This window comes from Pagrus pagrus (genome assembly GCF_965226575.1).
Source record: "Pagrus pagrus genome assembly, chromosome: 13".
Lineage (NCBI taxonomy): Eukaryota > Metazoa > Chordata > Actinopteri > Spariformes > Sparidae > Pagrus > Pagrus pagrus.
Window position 1 is genome coordinate 7,089,941 of NC_140197.1, and position 17,978 is coordinate 7,107,918.

General features: G+C 39.7%; 2 protein-coding genes across 2 annotated transcripts in view; both read right to left on the bottom strand.

Annotated features, from left to right (window-relative positions):
* LOC311268452 (uncharacterized protein) overlaps nucleotides 1-15,998 on the bottom strand; it is a gene marked incomplete at its 3' end in the record, with an annotated part of 60,771 nt that extends 44,773 nt beyond the window's left edge. The window contains exon 1 of the mRNA XM_084372128.1: nucleotides 15,364-15,998. Within this exon, the coding sequence (XP_084228254.1) occupies nucleotides 15,364-15,563 (200 nt within the window). The 5' untranslated portion in view covers nucleotides 15,564-15,998. The remainder of the gene's footprint in view (nucleotides 1-15,363) is intronic.
* On the bottom strand, nucleotides 4,985-6,560 carry LOC311267686 (zinc finger MYM-type protein 1-like). The gene is made up of 3 exons (XM_084370885.1): nucleotides 6,475-6,560; nucleotides 6,124-6,164; nucleotides 4,985-5,754 (listed from the first exon to the last, which is right to left on the bottom strand). The coding sequence occupies exon 3, from the start codon at nucleotides 5,602-5,604 to the stop codon at nucleotides 5,254-5,256; it is 351 nt and encodes a 116-aa protein (XP_084227011.1). The 5' UTR covers nucleotides 5,605-5,754; nucleotides 6,124-6,164; nucleotides 6,475-6,560; the 3' UTR covers nucleotides 4,985-5,253.
* Nucleotides 15,999-17,978: the final 1,980 nt, after the last annotated feature.

Below are 17,978 nucleotides of genomic sequence, written 5' to 3' on the forward strand. Positions count from 1 at the left end.
CTCTACACATGGGGCGGGTGCTCTACCAACTGAACTAAACACCGCTCCAACACATTTGAATTATAAAAAGGCAGGACAATCCCTTTTCTTTAATAAATGATCAAAGCTTTGTCCGAGAAGGCTGAAATCCTGACATGGCCTCTGCAGTTTGTGAAGTCCCCAGCCCATACAACCTTCAGAAACTTGCAAAGGTCATCCCGGTGCATGTGAGGTCTTCAAATAAACCCCTTTATTTTTAGAAATTTTCACATTCTAAAAGACTTACAGTAGTAGCCGTTCAAAATGTCCCCTTCCAGCTGAAAGCCAGCCGAATGGCCTACGTTTTCCAGCCAACTTCCCTCCAAATCCCCTGCAAATCCCCTTCAAATCCCAGCCGCTGGAGTTGCCCCCCTCTTTCTCATGGGAGTGTCAATGTTTTACTGTAACCCCTCCCATTCATTGAAATACACGGTATGACCAGGAGATGGCGCTTCTCTCACAAAATTCTCATCGCCCACAGTCATTCTGATGTTATCTGAATTTCCACTGACCGCCAGTGGAAATTCACTTAAAGCACCTCTGGTGGTCAGTCAAAATTGATTAAACCGCAATTACATACATAATCATCATTTGATTTGAGCCATGAAATTATAACAGGCCTATGCGATGGCCAATGTTTTATTCAGAAATGAATGCTAGTAATACCTCCTGTCAAATAGCCTATTTGATCACAACGTAATCATTGTAAATCTCCATTTAAAGAGGAAAAATTTCAGGTGATGAAAAGAATTTTGGAAGATGTTTGCAGCTGTGCAGGTATTCAGTGCATGCCTTATGACTTAGGCCAGGGAATTAGCATTATCAGTTAGGGATGTTGCTGATGCTCATGTGTTTATCTACTAAACAGGATTTTATGTGTGTTAGGATGTGTGATGTGTTGTGTGCTGTACTACAAGTTGAAAGTACTGTAACTAGTAAGCAAGCTGAGTTAGCATTATAATTGCTCAACCTTTTGTTTGCACTGAGTGGGAATTTAGTCTCCCATTGTCACACAAATCAGAGAGCCGAAATGCAGCTGGCGGGGGAGGTTATTGGAAGGCTGTGGGCCTGAACTTCTACTGAGCTAGGCTATCTCCTGTTACCATTTCATCAGCAGCCACAGTGTTGGGCAAATTACTCTGGAAAAGTGATTATAACCCTGTAAGACCCCCGTTGCAAAATTAATAAGTCAAACAATTTCCCAATTTTAAAATGCTGTTAGCTATACAAATGCAAAAAGTTGCAGGGGGAGTTTTACCCCAGGTGACATTTTTTAAAAAGGTATTAACTTCATTAGAAAATCTAAGGTATAACTAGATCAGGCTCAGAATGGCCTAATTATAGACTCTTAAATTTAAGCTTGAATTGATGTATTTAATGAAAGTATGCTAGATTAATTACTGTGTATGTCATTAGCAATGACCAATGTTATGTAAAAAAGATACACAAACAATTTCTGAGAGCGAGATTAGTGGAAACTCCAGGGGAAATAAAGACTTAAAAACATGGACCAAAACGGCTCCATAATACGCACAAAAATCAAAAAGAAATTATAGCTGCTGCGCAGCGATGGGTCGGGTCCAGGCTATTTTTTGCAAATTTAGGCAATTTAGAGCAACAAACAGGAGAATAGGAAGACAAGACAGTTGACATCAATGTTCAGTTTGGGCCACTTGAGGCTTGAACCCACAACTTCTGGAACCATAGACTGTCATCTATCACTCTGAGCTAATTGGCAAGTGGCAATACAACAGTGGCTTCACAAATTGATTAAGCCATTCACTGTTGTGCAGGCAGATTTGAAACCACTGTGAAAAATTCAGTTATCAAGACAAAAATCTCAAAATACGCATATTGCAGCATGGAGATGTTGGTAATTTTAAAAATGATGGATTTGCTCCATAAGTGAATAACTGGTGTTTAGCTATGTCATTATTGCATTGACTCCAGTTGTTCCCATGAGAGCAGAATTCAAAATGTTCTCAAAAATTCAGTTTTTGAGATAAAATTCTGATATTCTCTCGGTACAAGGACAACAAAGAAATGAAAATAGTTTATTCTTGGTCACATCAAAGTGAAATACTTATTGTCCATCTGATTATCGGCCCCTGGTTTAGACTACTGAGAGCAGAGCATTAAAATCACTGCTCCTCCCCATGGACGAAAGAGGCATTGCAGCTGGTTTTCACTCAGGCTGCTTAGGGGCGGAGCCTCACTGATGACATCATCGCGGGGGACTACATTACCCCCATGGACCTGTAGGCTACCAGCCAAGGACCAGTCAAGGTCCCATCATGGAAACAGGGGACATTTTGAGTGGCTACTACTGTAAAGAGCATATTGCAGGTTAGACCCCCCCCCCCCCTTAAACCAATGCTTAGAAATATAATGTAGGAACAAGTTTTTCTCAAAATTATATTTATAAATATACATTTATAAATAAGACTTCCGTTTTTGGGAGAAAATTTTACTTCCGCATCGAAAAACCCTTAACGGAAGTGACGTAGGCAGAGGGAGAGCGGTCGATTTGAACAATAGAAAAACAATGGATTGTGGTGCTGGTTCTGACCCCGAGGAAACTTTACATGTGTATAATTACAAATACGACAGACCACAACTGTATAACTATGAGTCCATTATGCACATTAGAGAGCAGAGAGACACCAGGGGGAGAATTAATGGCCAGAGAGAGAAATTGAGCTGTGGTGTCAGGACAGTCAGTGCAGAGTTGGTCAGAGACTGGTGCCTTAGCTTACCGTTTACGCATTAGCTACGGATATGCTCACATCACAACATCGTACAGATTACTACCATGTATCATGCAATAAAAAAACTAGTATTGATTATCTAATACATGTCGGAGTACTGATACTTACCAATGACAGAATATATAGAATATTTAGATTGACTACAGTAACATTATGACACAAGTTTGGTGAGAGAACATACATTTTATTAAAAACTGACTCGTGAAAGTCATGACGTCAATTCTTCCCCTCAACAGCCAGCAGATGTCACTATTTTGACTGTATCGAATGCTTCGAAGCAGTGCATCACTTTCCGGGCAACTGTGTCAAAGTGGTTCAGTGCTTCAGAAAGCTTCGGTTTCACCACCACTAGGCAAAAGTTGCAATGATGGCTAAGAGAGATTCAATGGCTAAAATAATAATAAATAAAAGTCAGATAGCCAGCTTTACAGTGTCACATTTCATTGATTAATTTGGTTTTCCTGTTCAACCACTAGATGGCAACACCAGACATAAAATGTTCATACTATTCAGTATTTTTTGTATAGCTAGGCTATTTAAATGTCTCAAATACAATAAATTTGGTTCCACAATAAAACACACATTAAAGGATAACTACCGTTTTTTACAACCTGGACCTTATTTCTGGCAAAATATATGGTCATTTACTCACCCAGATAACTTTGGTGTCATTCGGCGTCGTTCGGACGAAATTAGATCCAGTGTAGCGGCGATATATCCATATAATGGGAGAGACGGGGCAGCGACACACAGCCTCTATATAACGCATTATCTGCCACGAAACTAGTTCATTTCATCAATATTTTGTTATGAAATGCTAGCGCTATTAGCCTCTGAGTCCGGGCTCGTCTATTGTCAACATCCGGGGTCTGTAGGCTGATCTACTACCTCTGACCTGGAAGATGTCGTCTCTGAGCTGCGCGCGCACTAGGGATGGGCATTTCGAGTAATTTTCTAACCGAGTACCCGAACCTGGTCCTAATCGAGTAACCGAGTAATAAAATATATGACTCATAAATGCGCTCTGTCCATCAGACAGCGCATTGCTGACACACAGCGTCGTCAGACAAAATATCAGGTGGTTAATAAGAGTAGATTGGAGTTTAAGATGCACATATGAGTTCATGACTGGGAAAAAAAAAAGTTTCCCCTCTGGACGGAGCGCATTTATACCCCGGGATTTTTTTTTTTTTTTTTTCAGTAATTAGCGGTGCTTATGCTTTCGTGTTTCTTGAACCTTAAGTGGTTTCGCATCGAACTCGTTGAGTGGTTGTAAGCCAGTTTAAGGTTACAAATGCGGTTACATGCTGCTATTCCGACATGCCGCTATTTAGACAGTGACCTGTAATTGTCGGAATAGCGGCATTAAAGTTATTTTTCAAGCGTCCCACTATTTCGACATTGTTTTTTGCCATTGTCGGAGACTTGTCGGAATAGCGGCATGTCTAAAGAGAGACATGTCGGAATAGCAGGCCGACCCCGAAATATTGCATACATGTTAATTTACGCATTATTTATTAGGATTTACGGGAGATTTCCTGATAGTAGTGATCACACACGGCAACAGAGCAACCATCTTGATGTAAATAAACGATCTTTGGCAGATCATGTTTTCCCATTGGATTTTAGCCCGTCATGTGATGGCACACGGGTCCCTATTGGACAGGCTTGACTGCTCGGCTTCTGGGTAAGCTAACGTTACAAACACACCGGTGGGGTCGGTGTAAAGGCTGAAATAGACGAGAAACAGAGCGACTATACACCCGGCATCGCCGACAATGAAATAATCCTAGGTTAACCGGTTAATAATTCGCAACCGATTAGCAGATTGTCTACTCGGGTACCCGAGTATTCGAGTAACCGTGCACATCCCTAGCGCGCACCCGCGACAGCGCGGCTTGTTTACCTGTAGCTGCTACTGCTAGTTTGACCCCGGATGTTGATAACGGACGAGCCCGGACTCAGAGGGGAATAGCGCTAGCATTTCATAACAAAATATTGATGAAATGAACTAGTTTCGTGGCAGATAATGCGTTATATAGAGGCTGTGTGTCGCTGCCCCGTCTCTCCCATTATATGGATATATCGCCGCTACACTGGATCTAATTTCGTCCGAACGACGCCGAATGACACCAAAGGTATCTGGGTGAGTAAATGATCATATATTTTGCCAGAAATAAGGTCCAGGTTGTAAAAAACGGTAGTTATCCTTTAACAGATACATTGTCATCTAATAGTTTGCCCATGAAATCACATTTAGCACAGTCTACAATTTATAGCCATCATGGATGCCATAGCGATAATCAAATCAAATTACACTATCATCAAAACTGTAATTAATCAAAATTTTCCAGAACATATTCAGTTTATATTTGGCTGGCAATATGCAATCAATACAACTATTTACAATTCAACATTTGGAGAGTACAACATAACACAACTCACCATTTAAGAACACACTCACTCATCACTTGTATTGGAATTTAGCTCGCCTGTCTTTCAAGCAAGCAAAGCGATCAATCACCCTCTCATTGAAATCAGGCATGTTCCTGACAAGTTCCCTTTCCATGGAAAGCAGGCCCAATGCATTCAGACGTTCCTGTCCCATTGTATTTCTCAGGAATGTCTTGATCCTCTTTAAGGTGGAGAAACACCTCTCAGCTTCAGCTGTTGTCATTGGAGTGGTTATGAGGATGTTCAACAGCGCCACAGTCTCAGAGAAGGTTTCCTGGAGGTTGTAGCTCTGTAGAACCTGGTACAGAGCCAGTGCACTGCAGATGAGAGAAAGCTCAGTCCTGAGCCTCTCCTTGTGTAGCATGGGGTATGCCCTCACGGTGGTATTCAGAGCCTCTTCAGGGAATGTTTTCAGATGCCGGTCAAACAGCTCTGCCTCTAGCAGCACGGCACTCACAAGGTAGCTGGTGAAGGAGAACCTGTCTTTGGCATGGCCCAGGATTGTTTCACAGATCTGTTAAAATGATAAAAATGTATAGTCAGTAACACACAATTGTAAAAAAAAAAATTCTACTGGTGTTGGCATGAATGTGGCCATGATCTACTGTATCTACTGTCTCCCAGTTCCAAAGTATGCATTTTATTATTCATGCAGACTTATTACTGTATCCTTGTGTGAGTATAATGGACAAGTAATGGGTGAGTAAAAAAAATGACTACCATCCATTACTGAATCTAACTCTGTAAAAACAGAGATTGTGACTTTATCACTTGGTTCCAACACTTGAGTATGCCTACATCATTGGTCAGTAATGAATGCAGATACCTCTTTTGACAGCCTCTGCTACTCTTGTTCCTAAGGCTCTCCTTGATCTTGTGGTACCTGGTGCTTCTTGCTGCTGCTGTTGAGAGGAGCTTTGGTCCCTGAAGGGAGACAGATCAAAAGTGTGAGAATATGATTACAGTATGTCAATGCCATTATCAATAATTACTGTCTTTAAAAAAAACAGTAATACTAGTAAGTAATAAAAAATTGCCTGTGTTGCACAACTTTCTGGAAATGGCTGAAAATCACTATTTCTGGATGTGCTAAACTTACTTATGCACACAAATGCAGATGACTAAAGTGGCTCATTACTTTTGAGTTCCTATACATTATAACCATCACAGCATGCTGACATTAAGTAATGAACATGTGCATAACTATTATTATAATTACTCTATATTATCTTACCTGATGGCCTGAACACTGCTGGTGAAGTTCTGCAGGGCACGTTTGATGAACACCATGTCAATGTCCCTCTTCTGGAGCTGTTGGTACATCATGTCAACATGAGGCATGATTTGATGAAACAGCTGCAGGAAAAAAACAAAATTTTCATCCTGCAGCATCCTCAGGAAGCCAGATGCCTCCCTCACCATGGTGCTGTCAAAGGTGTGTCTGACCTGATGGTCTCAAAACACTCTATGAGGTTGCCCAGGTTCTCATAGACAGTGCTCACGATAACACAACAACATTTTGCAACAGCATAAATATCTCAAAAATACCAATAAGTGCAAGAGAGAAAGAAAATAAAGGAATACCACTACACTGCATACAGCAGGAAGATTGTCCACTGGGCCTAGCCTATATAGGTTTTTCTTTCTTTAACAGAAGGGTACAGTCAGATCTGCATTTGATGGTTAAACCTGCATGCAGCAGCAGCAGCAGCTTAAGACTGCTAACAAACATGTCCTTCATAAATTATGTTCATGAATTAAAGTTAACACAATTAAGCACATCCTGTACAACACATGTAAACTAAGTGTTAACTTAACGAACATTGCAACTATTATACAGATGTGCCAAATGTTATTAAAGGATAATTACCATTTTTTACAATCTGGACCTTATTTCTAGCATAAAATACGATCATTTACTCACCCAGATAACTTTGGTGTCATTACAAGTCGTTCCGACGAAATTAGCTCCAGCTGAGAGCCGCGTATATCCGTATAATGAGTATACGGGGCAGCACAATGCAGCCTCTAAATAACACATTATCTGCCGCGAAACTCGTTCATTCACCAATATTTTGTTATGATACGCTAGTGCTATTCCCCTCTGAGTCAGGGGTTAGCGGTTATCAACACCCAGGGTCTGTAGGTTGACCTACTGACCTCTGACCTGGACGATATCATCTCCGACCGCTGCCCGGCTCATTCTGATAATAATCATTCCGCTTCGGCATTCGGGTCCATTTTTAGTGCAACTAGCCAGAGCTTTAGTAAGTCTAGGTTGCGGAGAGGAAGCTGAACTTCGTCCAGCTGCTCATTTTGTTCAGACAAGTCGGAAACACGCAGAAACGAACCGTAGCATTAGCGATAGCAACAAGCCGCGCCGCGGTCGGAGATGACATCATCCAGATCAGAGGTTAGTAGGTCAACCTACAGACCAACAGCTAACCCCGGACTCAGATGGGATAGCAGTAGCGTATCATAACAAAATATTGGTGAAATTAACGAATTTTGCGGCAGATAATGTGTTATTTAGAGGCTTCATTGCACTGCCCTGTGTACTTGCAGTATACAGATATACGCGGCTCTCAGCTGGATCTAATTTCGTCGGAACGACTTGTAATGACACCAAAGTTATCTGGGTGAGTAAATGATTGTATTTTATGCTAGAAATAAGGTCCAGATTGTAAAAAACGGTTATTATCCATTAATAATCAAAAGATATATACCATCTGAACCATTTTAAAAAAAAAAAAGTGTTATGAGTATGAAAAGCCTCAGAGTTATCAATGTCCTGTATTAAATCATGAATGCTGTGCAGTGAATATGCCAACAGCTTCCTCCTTGTTGATCTTCTGGAGGGATCTGGAAAGGGGAGCCGCAGCAGACGAGGACAGGACAGTGCTGCACTCTCGCACTCTCAGAGAATCCATGAGGAGCCAAAAATGCTGACAGACATGAAAGACATATGTGAAAGGCAGAAGATTACAGTACATAAATAACACAAGATATACAAACTGAAATACAAGTTATGATACTTTTTCATCAGAAATCACAAGAAGACCCTTACCTGCTTTATTTTTGCACAAGTTCCCTCCTGCGTCTTAATGTTTCCTTCTGTTGGAGTTACTTACTTCAGTTTCTCCACAACAGGCTGAGCAGTTAGTAAATAGAGACATAAGCTGGCTTTGACACACAATGAACTTGTCAGTAGCCCTGAAAAAAGAAAATTACCTATTAATTTGCACCATGACACATCTTGGGCTGTGCCTGGAAAGCTAGGATAATAAAAGGTCAATCTTTATACAATTATGTAACTTAATACATTCAATGGTTGGTTTACTACATATACCCTTGTCCAACCTGCAATCCCATACAACAGCTCTGTCACAGAATGTGTTCAAGTGTGTTAAAAATGGAGGTCAGACAGTGTTGGAGTTGTACCGCCTGTATGCATATTAGGGATGTGCACGGTTACTCGGATACTCGGGTACCCGAGTAGACAATCTGCTAATCGGTTACGAATTATTAACTGGTTAACCTAGGATTATTTCATTGTCGGCGATGCCGGGTGTATAGTCGCTCTGTTTCTCGTCTATTTCAGCCTTTACACCGACCCCACCGGTGTGTTTGTAACGTTAGCTTACCCAGAAGCCGAGCAGTCAAGCCTGTCCAATAGGGACCCGTGTGCCATCACATGACGGGCTAAAATCCAATGGGAAAACATGATCTGCCAAAGATCGTTTATTTACATCAAGATGGTTGCTCTGTTGCCGTGTGTGATCACTACTATCAGGAAATCTCCCGTAAATCCTAATAAATAATGCGTAAATTAACATGTATGCAATATTTCGGGGTCCGCCTGCTATTCCGACATGTCTCTCTTTAGACATGCCGCTATTCCGACAAGTCTCCGACAATGGCAAAAAACAATGTCGAAATAGTGGGACGCTTGAAAAATAACTTTAATGCCGCTATTCCGACAATTACAGGTCACTGTCTAAATAGCGGCATGTCGGAATAGCAGCATGTAACCGCATTTGTAACCTTAAACTGGCTTACAACCACTCAACGAGTTCGATGCGAAACCACTTAAGGTTCAAGAAACACGAAAGCATAAGCACCGCTAATTACTGAAAAAAAATTTAAAAAAAATCCCGGGGTATAAATGCGCTCCGTCCAGAGGGGAAACTTTTTTTTTTCCCAGTCATAAACTCATATGTGCATCTTAAACTCCAATCTACTCTTATTAACCACCTGATATTTTGTCTGACGACGCTGTGTGTCAGCAATGCGCTGTCTGATGGACAGAGCGCATTTATGAGTCATATATTTTATTACTCGGTTACTCGATTAGGACCAGGTTCGGGTACTCGGTTAGAAAATTACTCGAAATGCCCATCCCTAATGCATATAGATAGCATATATAACTAAAAAAATTGTATTTCCTGCGAAAATACAGTGTGAATGCTGACGGCTGAAGTGATTTCGGAAATCTGCTGAATGTGCTGGAAAACACTTGCCTAATGCATAAAAAAATGCATAAAACTATGAGAATGAATGGTCAAGAATTTGCAGAAAAAGCTGACTTTTTTTAAAAGCTGAAAAGTCAAAGGCTGAAAAGTAATAGGTTCAAAGAGCTTAAAAAGCTGAACATTTTGATAGTTGGATGGTTTCTATAGCTGAACATAAAGCTGAATATTTGAAAAGGCTGAAAAGGCAGAAAAGCTGAAAAGTAATGAACTGAAAGAGCTTAAAAAGCTGAACATTTTGATAGCTGAACAGTTTCTCTAGCTAAACATCAAGTTGAATATTTGAAAAAGCTGAAAAGGGAGAAAAGCTGAAAAGTAATGAACTGAAAGAGCTTAAAAGCTGAACATTTTGAAAGCTGAACAGTTTCTCTAGCTGAACACGAAGCTGAACATTTTGATAGTTGAACAGTTTCTCTAGCTGAACATGAAGCTGAATATTTGAAAAGGATGAAAAGGTTGAAAAGCTGAAAAGTAATAGGCTGAAAGAGCTTAAAAAGCTGAACAGTTTGACAGCCAAACAGTTTCTGTAGCTGCACATACAGTAGTAGCCACTCAAAATGTCCCCTGTTTCCATGATGGGACCTTGGCTGGCCCTTGGCTGGTCCTTGGCTGGTCCTTGACTGGTCCTTGGCTGGTAGCCTACAGGTCCATGAGGGTAATGTAATCCCCCGCGATGACGTCATCAGTGAGGCTCCGCCCCTAAGCAGCCTGAGTGAAAACCAGCTGCAATGTCTCTTTTGTCCACGGGGAGGAGCAGTGATTTTAATGCTCTGCTCTCAGTAGTCTAAACCAGGGGTCGATAATCAGATGGACAATAAGTATTTCACTTTGATGTGACCAAGAATAAACTATTTTCATTTCTTTGTTGTCCTTGTGCCGAGAGAATATCAGAATTTTATCTCAAAAACTGAATTTTTGAGAACATTTTGAATTCTGCTCTCATGGGAACAACTGGAGTCAATGCAATAATGACATAGCTAAACACCAGTTATTCACTTATGGAGCAAATCCATCATTTTTAAAATTACCAACATCTCCATGCTGCAATATGCGTATTTTCAGATTTTTGTCTTGATAACTGAATTTTTCACAGTGGTTTCAAATCTGCCTGCACAACAGTGAATGGCTTAATCAGTTTGTGAAGCCACTGTTGTATTGCCACTTGCCAATTAGCTCAGAGTGATAGATGACAGTCTATGGTTCCAGAAGTTGTGGGTTCAAGCCTCAAGTGGTCCAAACTTAACATTGATGTCAACTGTCTTGTCTTCCTATTCTCCTGTTTGTTGCTCTAAATTGCCTAAATTTGCGAAAAATAGCCTGGACCCGACCCATCGCTGCACAGCAGCTATAATTTCTTTTTGATTTTTGTGCGTATTATGGAGCCGTTTTGGTCCATGTTTGTAAGTCTTTATTTCCCCTGGAGTTTCCACTAATCTCGCTCTCAGAAATTGTTTGTGTATCTTTTTTACATAACATTGGTCATTGCTAATGACATACACAGTAATTAATCTAGCATACTTTCATTAAATACATCAATTCAAGCTTAAATTTAAGAATCTATAATTAGGCCATTCTGAGCCTGATCTAGTTATGCCATAGATTTTCTAATGAAGTTAATACCTTTTAAAAAAATGTCACCTGGGGTAAAACTCCCCCTGCAACTTTTTGCATTTGTATAGCTAACAGCATTTTAAAATTGGGAAATTGTTTGACTTATTAATTTTGCAACGGGGGTCTTACAGGGTTATAATCACTTTTCCAGAGTAATTTGCCCAACACTGTGGCTGCTGATGAAATGGTAACAGGAGATAGCCTAGCTCAGTAGAAGTTCAGGCCCACAGCCTTCCAATAACCTCCCCCGCCAGCTGCATTTCGGCTCTCTGATTTGTGTGACAATGGGAGACTAAATGCCCACTCAGTGCAAACAAAAGGTTGAGCAATTATAATGCTAACTCAGCTTGCTTACTAGTTACAGTACTTTCAACTTGTAGTACAGCACAGCACACCACACATCACACATCCTAACACACATAAAATCCTGTTTAGTAGATAAACACATGAGCATCAGCAACATCCCTAACTGATAATGCTAATTCCCTGGCCTAAGTCATAAGGCATGCACTGAATACCTGCACAGCTGCAAACATCTTCCAAAATTCTTTTCATCACCTGAAATTTTTCCACTTTAAATGGAGATTTATAATGATTACATCGTGATCAAATAGGCTATTTGACGGGAGGTATTACTAGCATTCATTTCTGAATAAAATATTGGCCATCGCATAGGCCTGTTATAATTTCATGGCTCAAATCAAATGATGATTATGTATGTAATTGCGGTTTAATGAATTTTGACTGACCACCAGAGGTGCTTTAAGTGCCGCCTCTGGCGGTAAGTGGAAATTCAGATAACATCAGAATGACTGTGGGCGATGAGAATTTTGTGAGAGAAGCACCATCTCCTGGTCAAACCGTGTATTTCAATGAATGGGAGGGGTTACAGTAAAACATTGACACTCCCATGAGAAAGAGGGGGGCAACTCCAGCGGCTGGGATTTGAAGGGGATTTGCAGGGGATTTGGAGGGAAGTTGGCTGGAAAACGTAGACCATTCGGCTGGCTTTCAGCTGGAAGGGGACATTTTGAACGGCTACTACTGTATGCTGGAGCAGTAACAGAACCAAAGTTGAAAATGTCCCCATAAGAATGAATGGGAAAACACCTCCCAAACTCCTGCAGGTTTAGCAAAAAGTGTAATGGTTATGGCCAAAATATGTATACAGTGAGTAACAGGAGACATTGCTGAACCATGTAATGTGTTTTTTATTTCTGTAAAGTGAAAAATGAGGGAGCCAGAGCGAGAGACAAAACCGGTACCGTCTGCTCCACTCCAGAAATTTAGGCTCAAAGTTAACACTGCAGCTTATGGGGGAGTTGCTGGAGTGCTTGTCGCTCGAGGGCTTCTACAGCCAAAAGTTTAAGTCCTACATCTGAAATAAGAACATCATCTGAAAGCCAACAAGATTTCCTACATTTCTATGTATATATTGTCTATGTGAAGTAAAAGCTGTGGGACCCAAATCAAGCTGAAGAGAGTTTTTGCAGCTGCTCTCCACTCTAGCGATGATGTCACCCACTCTAGCTCACGCAATACACACCCATTATAAACCCAGAAGACAAGCTCAAATTCCTTAAAACTAAAGCTGTGATAATTTCAAAACGTAAAAGATTTTAAAAAGCTGAAGACATGCCAAATAGTTCAAGGTCCTGTAACTATTTTAAAGTTGGAATGGTGTCTCTAGCTCAAAGTATGAGGGAGCAGAAGAGCTTGAAAGTGGATGAGTTTTGATGAGGATTTGAAGATTTTCCCATTTGCTTCCATATTAATTTTTTTTCTGAAAAAGCTGAATATTTGAAAAAGCTGAAAAGTGCTGAAAGAGCTTAAAAAGCTGAACATGTTGATAGTTGAATGGTTTCTATAGCTGAACGTATGCTGAAGTAGTAGCAGAATGAAATTTGAAAAAATCCCCATAAGGATGAATGGGGAAAATTTTGCAGAAAAAGCTCAATATTTCCAAAAGTATAAAAGATAGAAATGCCAAGAATACAAGCAGTAATGTCCTTAACGAGCTGAAGATTTTGATAGTTGAATGGTTTCAAAATTTGTAGGAGGAGAAACGAGCCGAAAAACGTACGGAATACGGAATAATAAATTCCAGAAGAACAATAGTGTGAATGCTGACATTCTCTATATGAGTTATGTTACACTACCTGTTTCACGATGAGAAGGTCTGAGGCTGCACTGTGAGGGTCCGTGTACGTTTCGTTAGTTTGATTTTTCCTTTAAACCGAACTGTCAGAAAACGAAAGTAAGCTGGTAATTTGGTTTTCCGTTTCAAACCAAAAACCAAAAAAACAAAATTCAGGCTGGTTTTTTCGTTTTTTGGTTTTTGGTTTTAAAACGAAAAAACGAGGAAACCAAAATCAAATTACGGTTAAATTTTGATTGTCTTTTCGTTTTTTGATCTTAAACAGCACATTAAGGCCGATGACTGACCGGAAGTGTCTGAACTTCAAAATAAAAGCCCAGTGAATTAAGTTTTAGCCGTAGACACTAGATGAATGGCCTATAAAAAAAAATTCTTCTTTGTAAATGTTGTGTTTTGAGCACATTAATACATATTCAAAGCTGTGTTTATTTTTACACATTAGCGACAAGCTCATCGTTTAGTTCATCTTCTCCTCGCTGCGCTGGGTCTCTGTCTCCGCTGCGCACGCTGTAGCGCTTCGCTTCCATTCAGTCAGATCATTTTCGCGCGACTATTACGCACGGCGGAGGTGATCCCCTCATCTAAGCTGCCAAATAGGCTACACTTAACAGTTACCACTACAACTCCTGAGAGTGGTGGGACAAGAAGTCCTCTTGCCCTCTTGCGCCTGGGTGTAGCTGGGACGATCAGGACAGTAGAAAAGAACCATAAAGGGGCCGCTGCCACCTGCCAAATATGCCCGGGGTTGGAGATCTCAGGGTCGGATTGAGTCGGCACAGTCTATGGCTATAATTCAATTCATTGGGCTTTTATTTTGAAGTTCAGTGTTGTTTAAGATCAGAAGCGGGAGTGAAGCTTACCTCATCCTCTGCTTCAAAGAGGGACAGCCTGTCGGACAGTCTCTGCTCCGTGTCCGGAGCCCGGTTGGGACCGGAGACGGGCGGCAGAACACGCTGTGAAAATGATCTGACTGAATGGAAGCGAAGCGCTACAGCGTGCGCAGCGGAGACAGAGACCCAGCGCAGCGAGGAGAAGATGAACTAAACGATGAGCTTGTCGCTAATGTGTAAAAATAAACACAGCTTTGAATATGTATTAATGTGCTCAAAACACAACATTTACAAAGAAGAATTTTTTTTTATAGGCCATTCATCTAGTGTCTACGGCTAAAACTTAATTCACTGGGCTTTTATTTTGAAGTTCAGACACTTCCGGTCAGTCATCGGCCTTAATGTGCTGTTTAAGATCAAAAAACGAAAAGACAATCAAAATTTAACCGTAATTTGATTTTGGTTTCCTCGTTTTTTCGTTTTAAAACCAAAAACCAAAAAACGAAAAAACCAGCCTGAATTTTGGTTTTTTGGTTTTTGGTTTGAAACGGAAAACCAAATTACCAGCTGACTTTCGTTTTCTGACAGTTCGGTTTAAAGGAAAAATCAAACTAACGAAACGTACACGGACCTGTGAGCCGCAGTGTGGCACTGAGGAGCCAGGGAAAGCCTGTTGCTGCAGCACTGACTGTCATCTCCCCTGCCTCATTACTGCCGATGTCTCCCAAATCCTTCAAAATATAGCGCATAAAATACATTAGGAATGTTTTAACTGTGCAAACAGGGTCACTGGGCTGTAACTAAACTTGACACTTCATATATTGGCAAACCGAGTGCCTTTTCATAAGATAGGTTGTGCAAAAAACGTTGCATTGCAGCTAGCATTGCTCCCTTATTAGCAAGCTAGCTGCGCTGCTCTACAACAACATGTCACGTTGCTTCTTATGTACGTCCAGTAAATGGGTACTTAGCAAATGTTAATAAACAAGACTTACAAGTGGCTGTTCACGTTCAGCTGAGTCTCTGTCTGATCCGTGACTGTCTCCTGCCGGGGCGGCAGCACCAGCAGCTGCTGACAGACAGTGGTCCAGATGAGGCTGTCGGCACCGAAGGCACCGCACCGCACCACACCGGGGGTTGGGAGGGGAGAGGGGGGTCGCACAGTTCTTGCTTCGGAATCCCAGTTGAACTCCATCAGATCGCTGGAGTGATAATCCTCTGGTTTAAAGTGAGCGACACACAACCGAGTTTTTCGTAGCTGACGCAGAGGTCAAGCCCCGTCTCTTCAGCTGCACAACACGCACCCAGGCACGGAAGATAGCACCGTTTTTTTTCTGCTAGGAAACCGGTGGACTCGGTGTCGTGACAGGTTGGAGTTTGTGAAACCACCACAAACTCAATAATTTACCATGTCCATGATAACGCAATCCAAACCTGCTGTAAACACACTGACTCACGATAAGACGACCGCTCTGACAAATAGCCATCTGCTCCCACACTAAGCTATGGCAGCTTTTTTTTTTTTTTTTTATAACTTTATTGAAAGTTGTAACAATAACAAATAATTCAGTCATTCCAGTTCACATTTTCACATTCCATAAACTAGTAACAATACAGGTGTACAAATATAATAACGATCTAAGAATTAAGTCAAAGAAGGAGATAAACAGATTAACAATAAACAAATAACTAAAATAAAATAAAATAAATAAACAAATAAAAAGAAGAAATTTCTTTCTTGTAATCCATGAAAATAATTTCATTATTGATATACATTTCTTATTTGTAATTAATTTAAGAGACTTAAAATAATAATCAACCTCAATCAAAAACAGTTTAAATGATGGTGAAGAATTCTGAAATTTACATTTATGTATGTGAAATTTTCCTAATAAAATATAAAGGTTGACTATAGTACATAGTTTCTTATCTTTGAATTCAAAATACGTTATAATGTTCTTCCCCTCAATGTTGATTTTATGTTTTGTTTTACATAAAATATAGCTCTCAAGTTCTTTCCAAAATGTACTGCTATATGTACAACCATAAAACAAATGAGTTACATTTTCAAGTTCAATTTTACAAAAGGTACATTTGTTATCGATGTCGAGAAATCTTGAAATATACATCTTAGATGGGTATATGTTATGTAGTATTTTTTAATGTAATTCTCTGATTTTATTTGTGACAGAATTTGAAAGGGACAAGCCATGCCTTGTGCCAATTAATATCCATAAAAATAGCATTCCAAAAGAATTTCCCTCTAGGTGTTATTTTCTTAGCATTGTAGAGGCATTCTCTAATATGTTTATTAGTACATTTTTTACTCAGGATGTCAATACCGTTTATATAAAGAATGTTAGAAGTTGTATGTTGCACATTCTGTTCTTTATAGCTGTTCATTAATTCTATCATTCCGCTGGGAATTGAGTTAATTACTGAGCTAAATTCTTTAAATTTTATAGGGAATGTTTTCTGTGTAAGAAAGTCTTCATAGCTAAGTAGTTGGCCATTAGGGTTAAATAAGTCTTTTAAATAAATTATATTTTTATCTATCCAATTTTGTAAATACAGTGATTTGTTCCTTTTAATAATGCATTTGTTGTTCCAAATGATAGATTTATGTGGTGAAAAGTTGTGTGAATAACTTAGCTTCCAGGCTAACAAAGCTTGTTGATGAAATTCTGACATCTTAACTGGTAATTTTGAGATATTATAGTTACAAGATAATAAGAACTTGAGACCTCCAACATTCTTGAATATATTATGTGGAATAAAATTCCATAATGAATCCGGAGCTTTTAAGCATTCCTTTAGCCATTTAACTTTCAATGTAAAATTTAAATCCATAAAGTCTAGTAGATCGAAACCACCTTTAGCTTTAGGACCAGAAAGTAAAGTTTTTTTCAAATGATGGTGCTTATTCTTCCATACAAATTTAACAAACATATCATTGATTTCTTTACATGTAGAATCACAGACATTAAGGGAGAGTGCTGGATACACAAATCTAGAAACACCTTCAGCTTTAGTCAAAAGGACCCTTCCTAAGATTGATAAATCTCTTTGAAGCCATAAGTTCAATATAGTTTTAGATTTTTTCAATTTGGGGGAGAAGTTGAGTTGTTGGCGTTCTGTGACATTTTTACAAACAAAAATACCGAGATATCTAATACAATTTTTGACAGGTATATTATATATGGTTTTTACATTTGTTTCAAACAAACATAAAATTTCACATTTAGATTTATTTAGTTTTAGTCCAGAAGCAGCTGAGAATTCGTCTATTAATGTTACAGCGTTTTCAATCTGGTGTTTGTCCTTTAAGAATAATGCTGTATCATCAGCTAGTTGGGTCAGTTTGATTTCCTTACCAAAAATAGACAAACCTTCAATTACTGAGTTATTTAAAATATGTAATGAGAGTAATTCGACAACAATCAAAAATAAAAAAGGCGATATCGGACAGCCTTGACGGACAGATCTCAGGACTGGAAATCTTTTGGTAGTGTTTGGGTATAGTATGACACAACTGTCAATATTTTTATAAAACATTTCGATAGTTGATACAAAGTTTGGACCAAAACCAAAAGTTTGGAGTGCTTTAAAT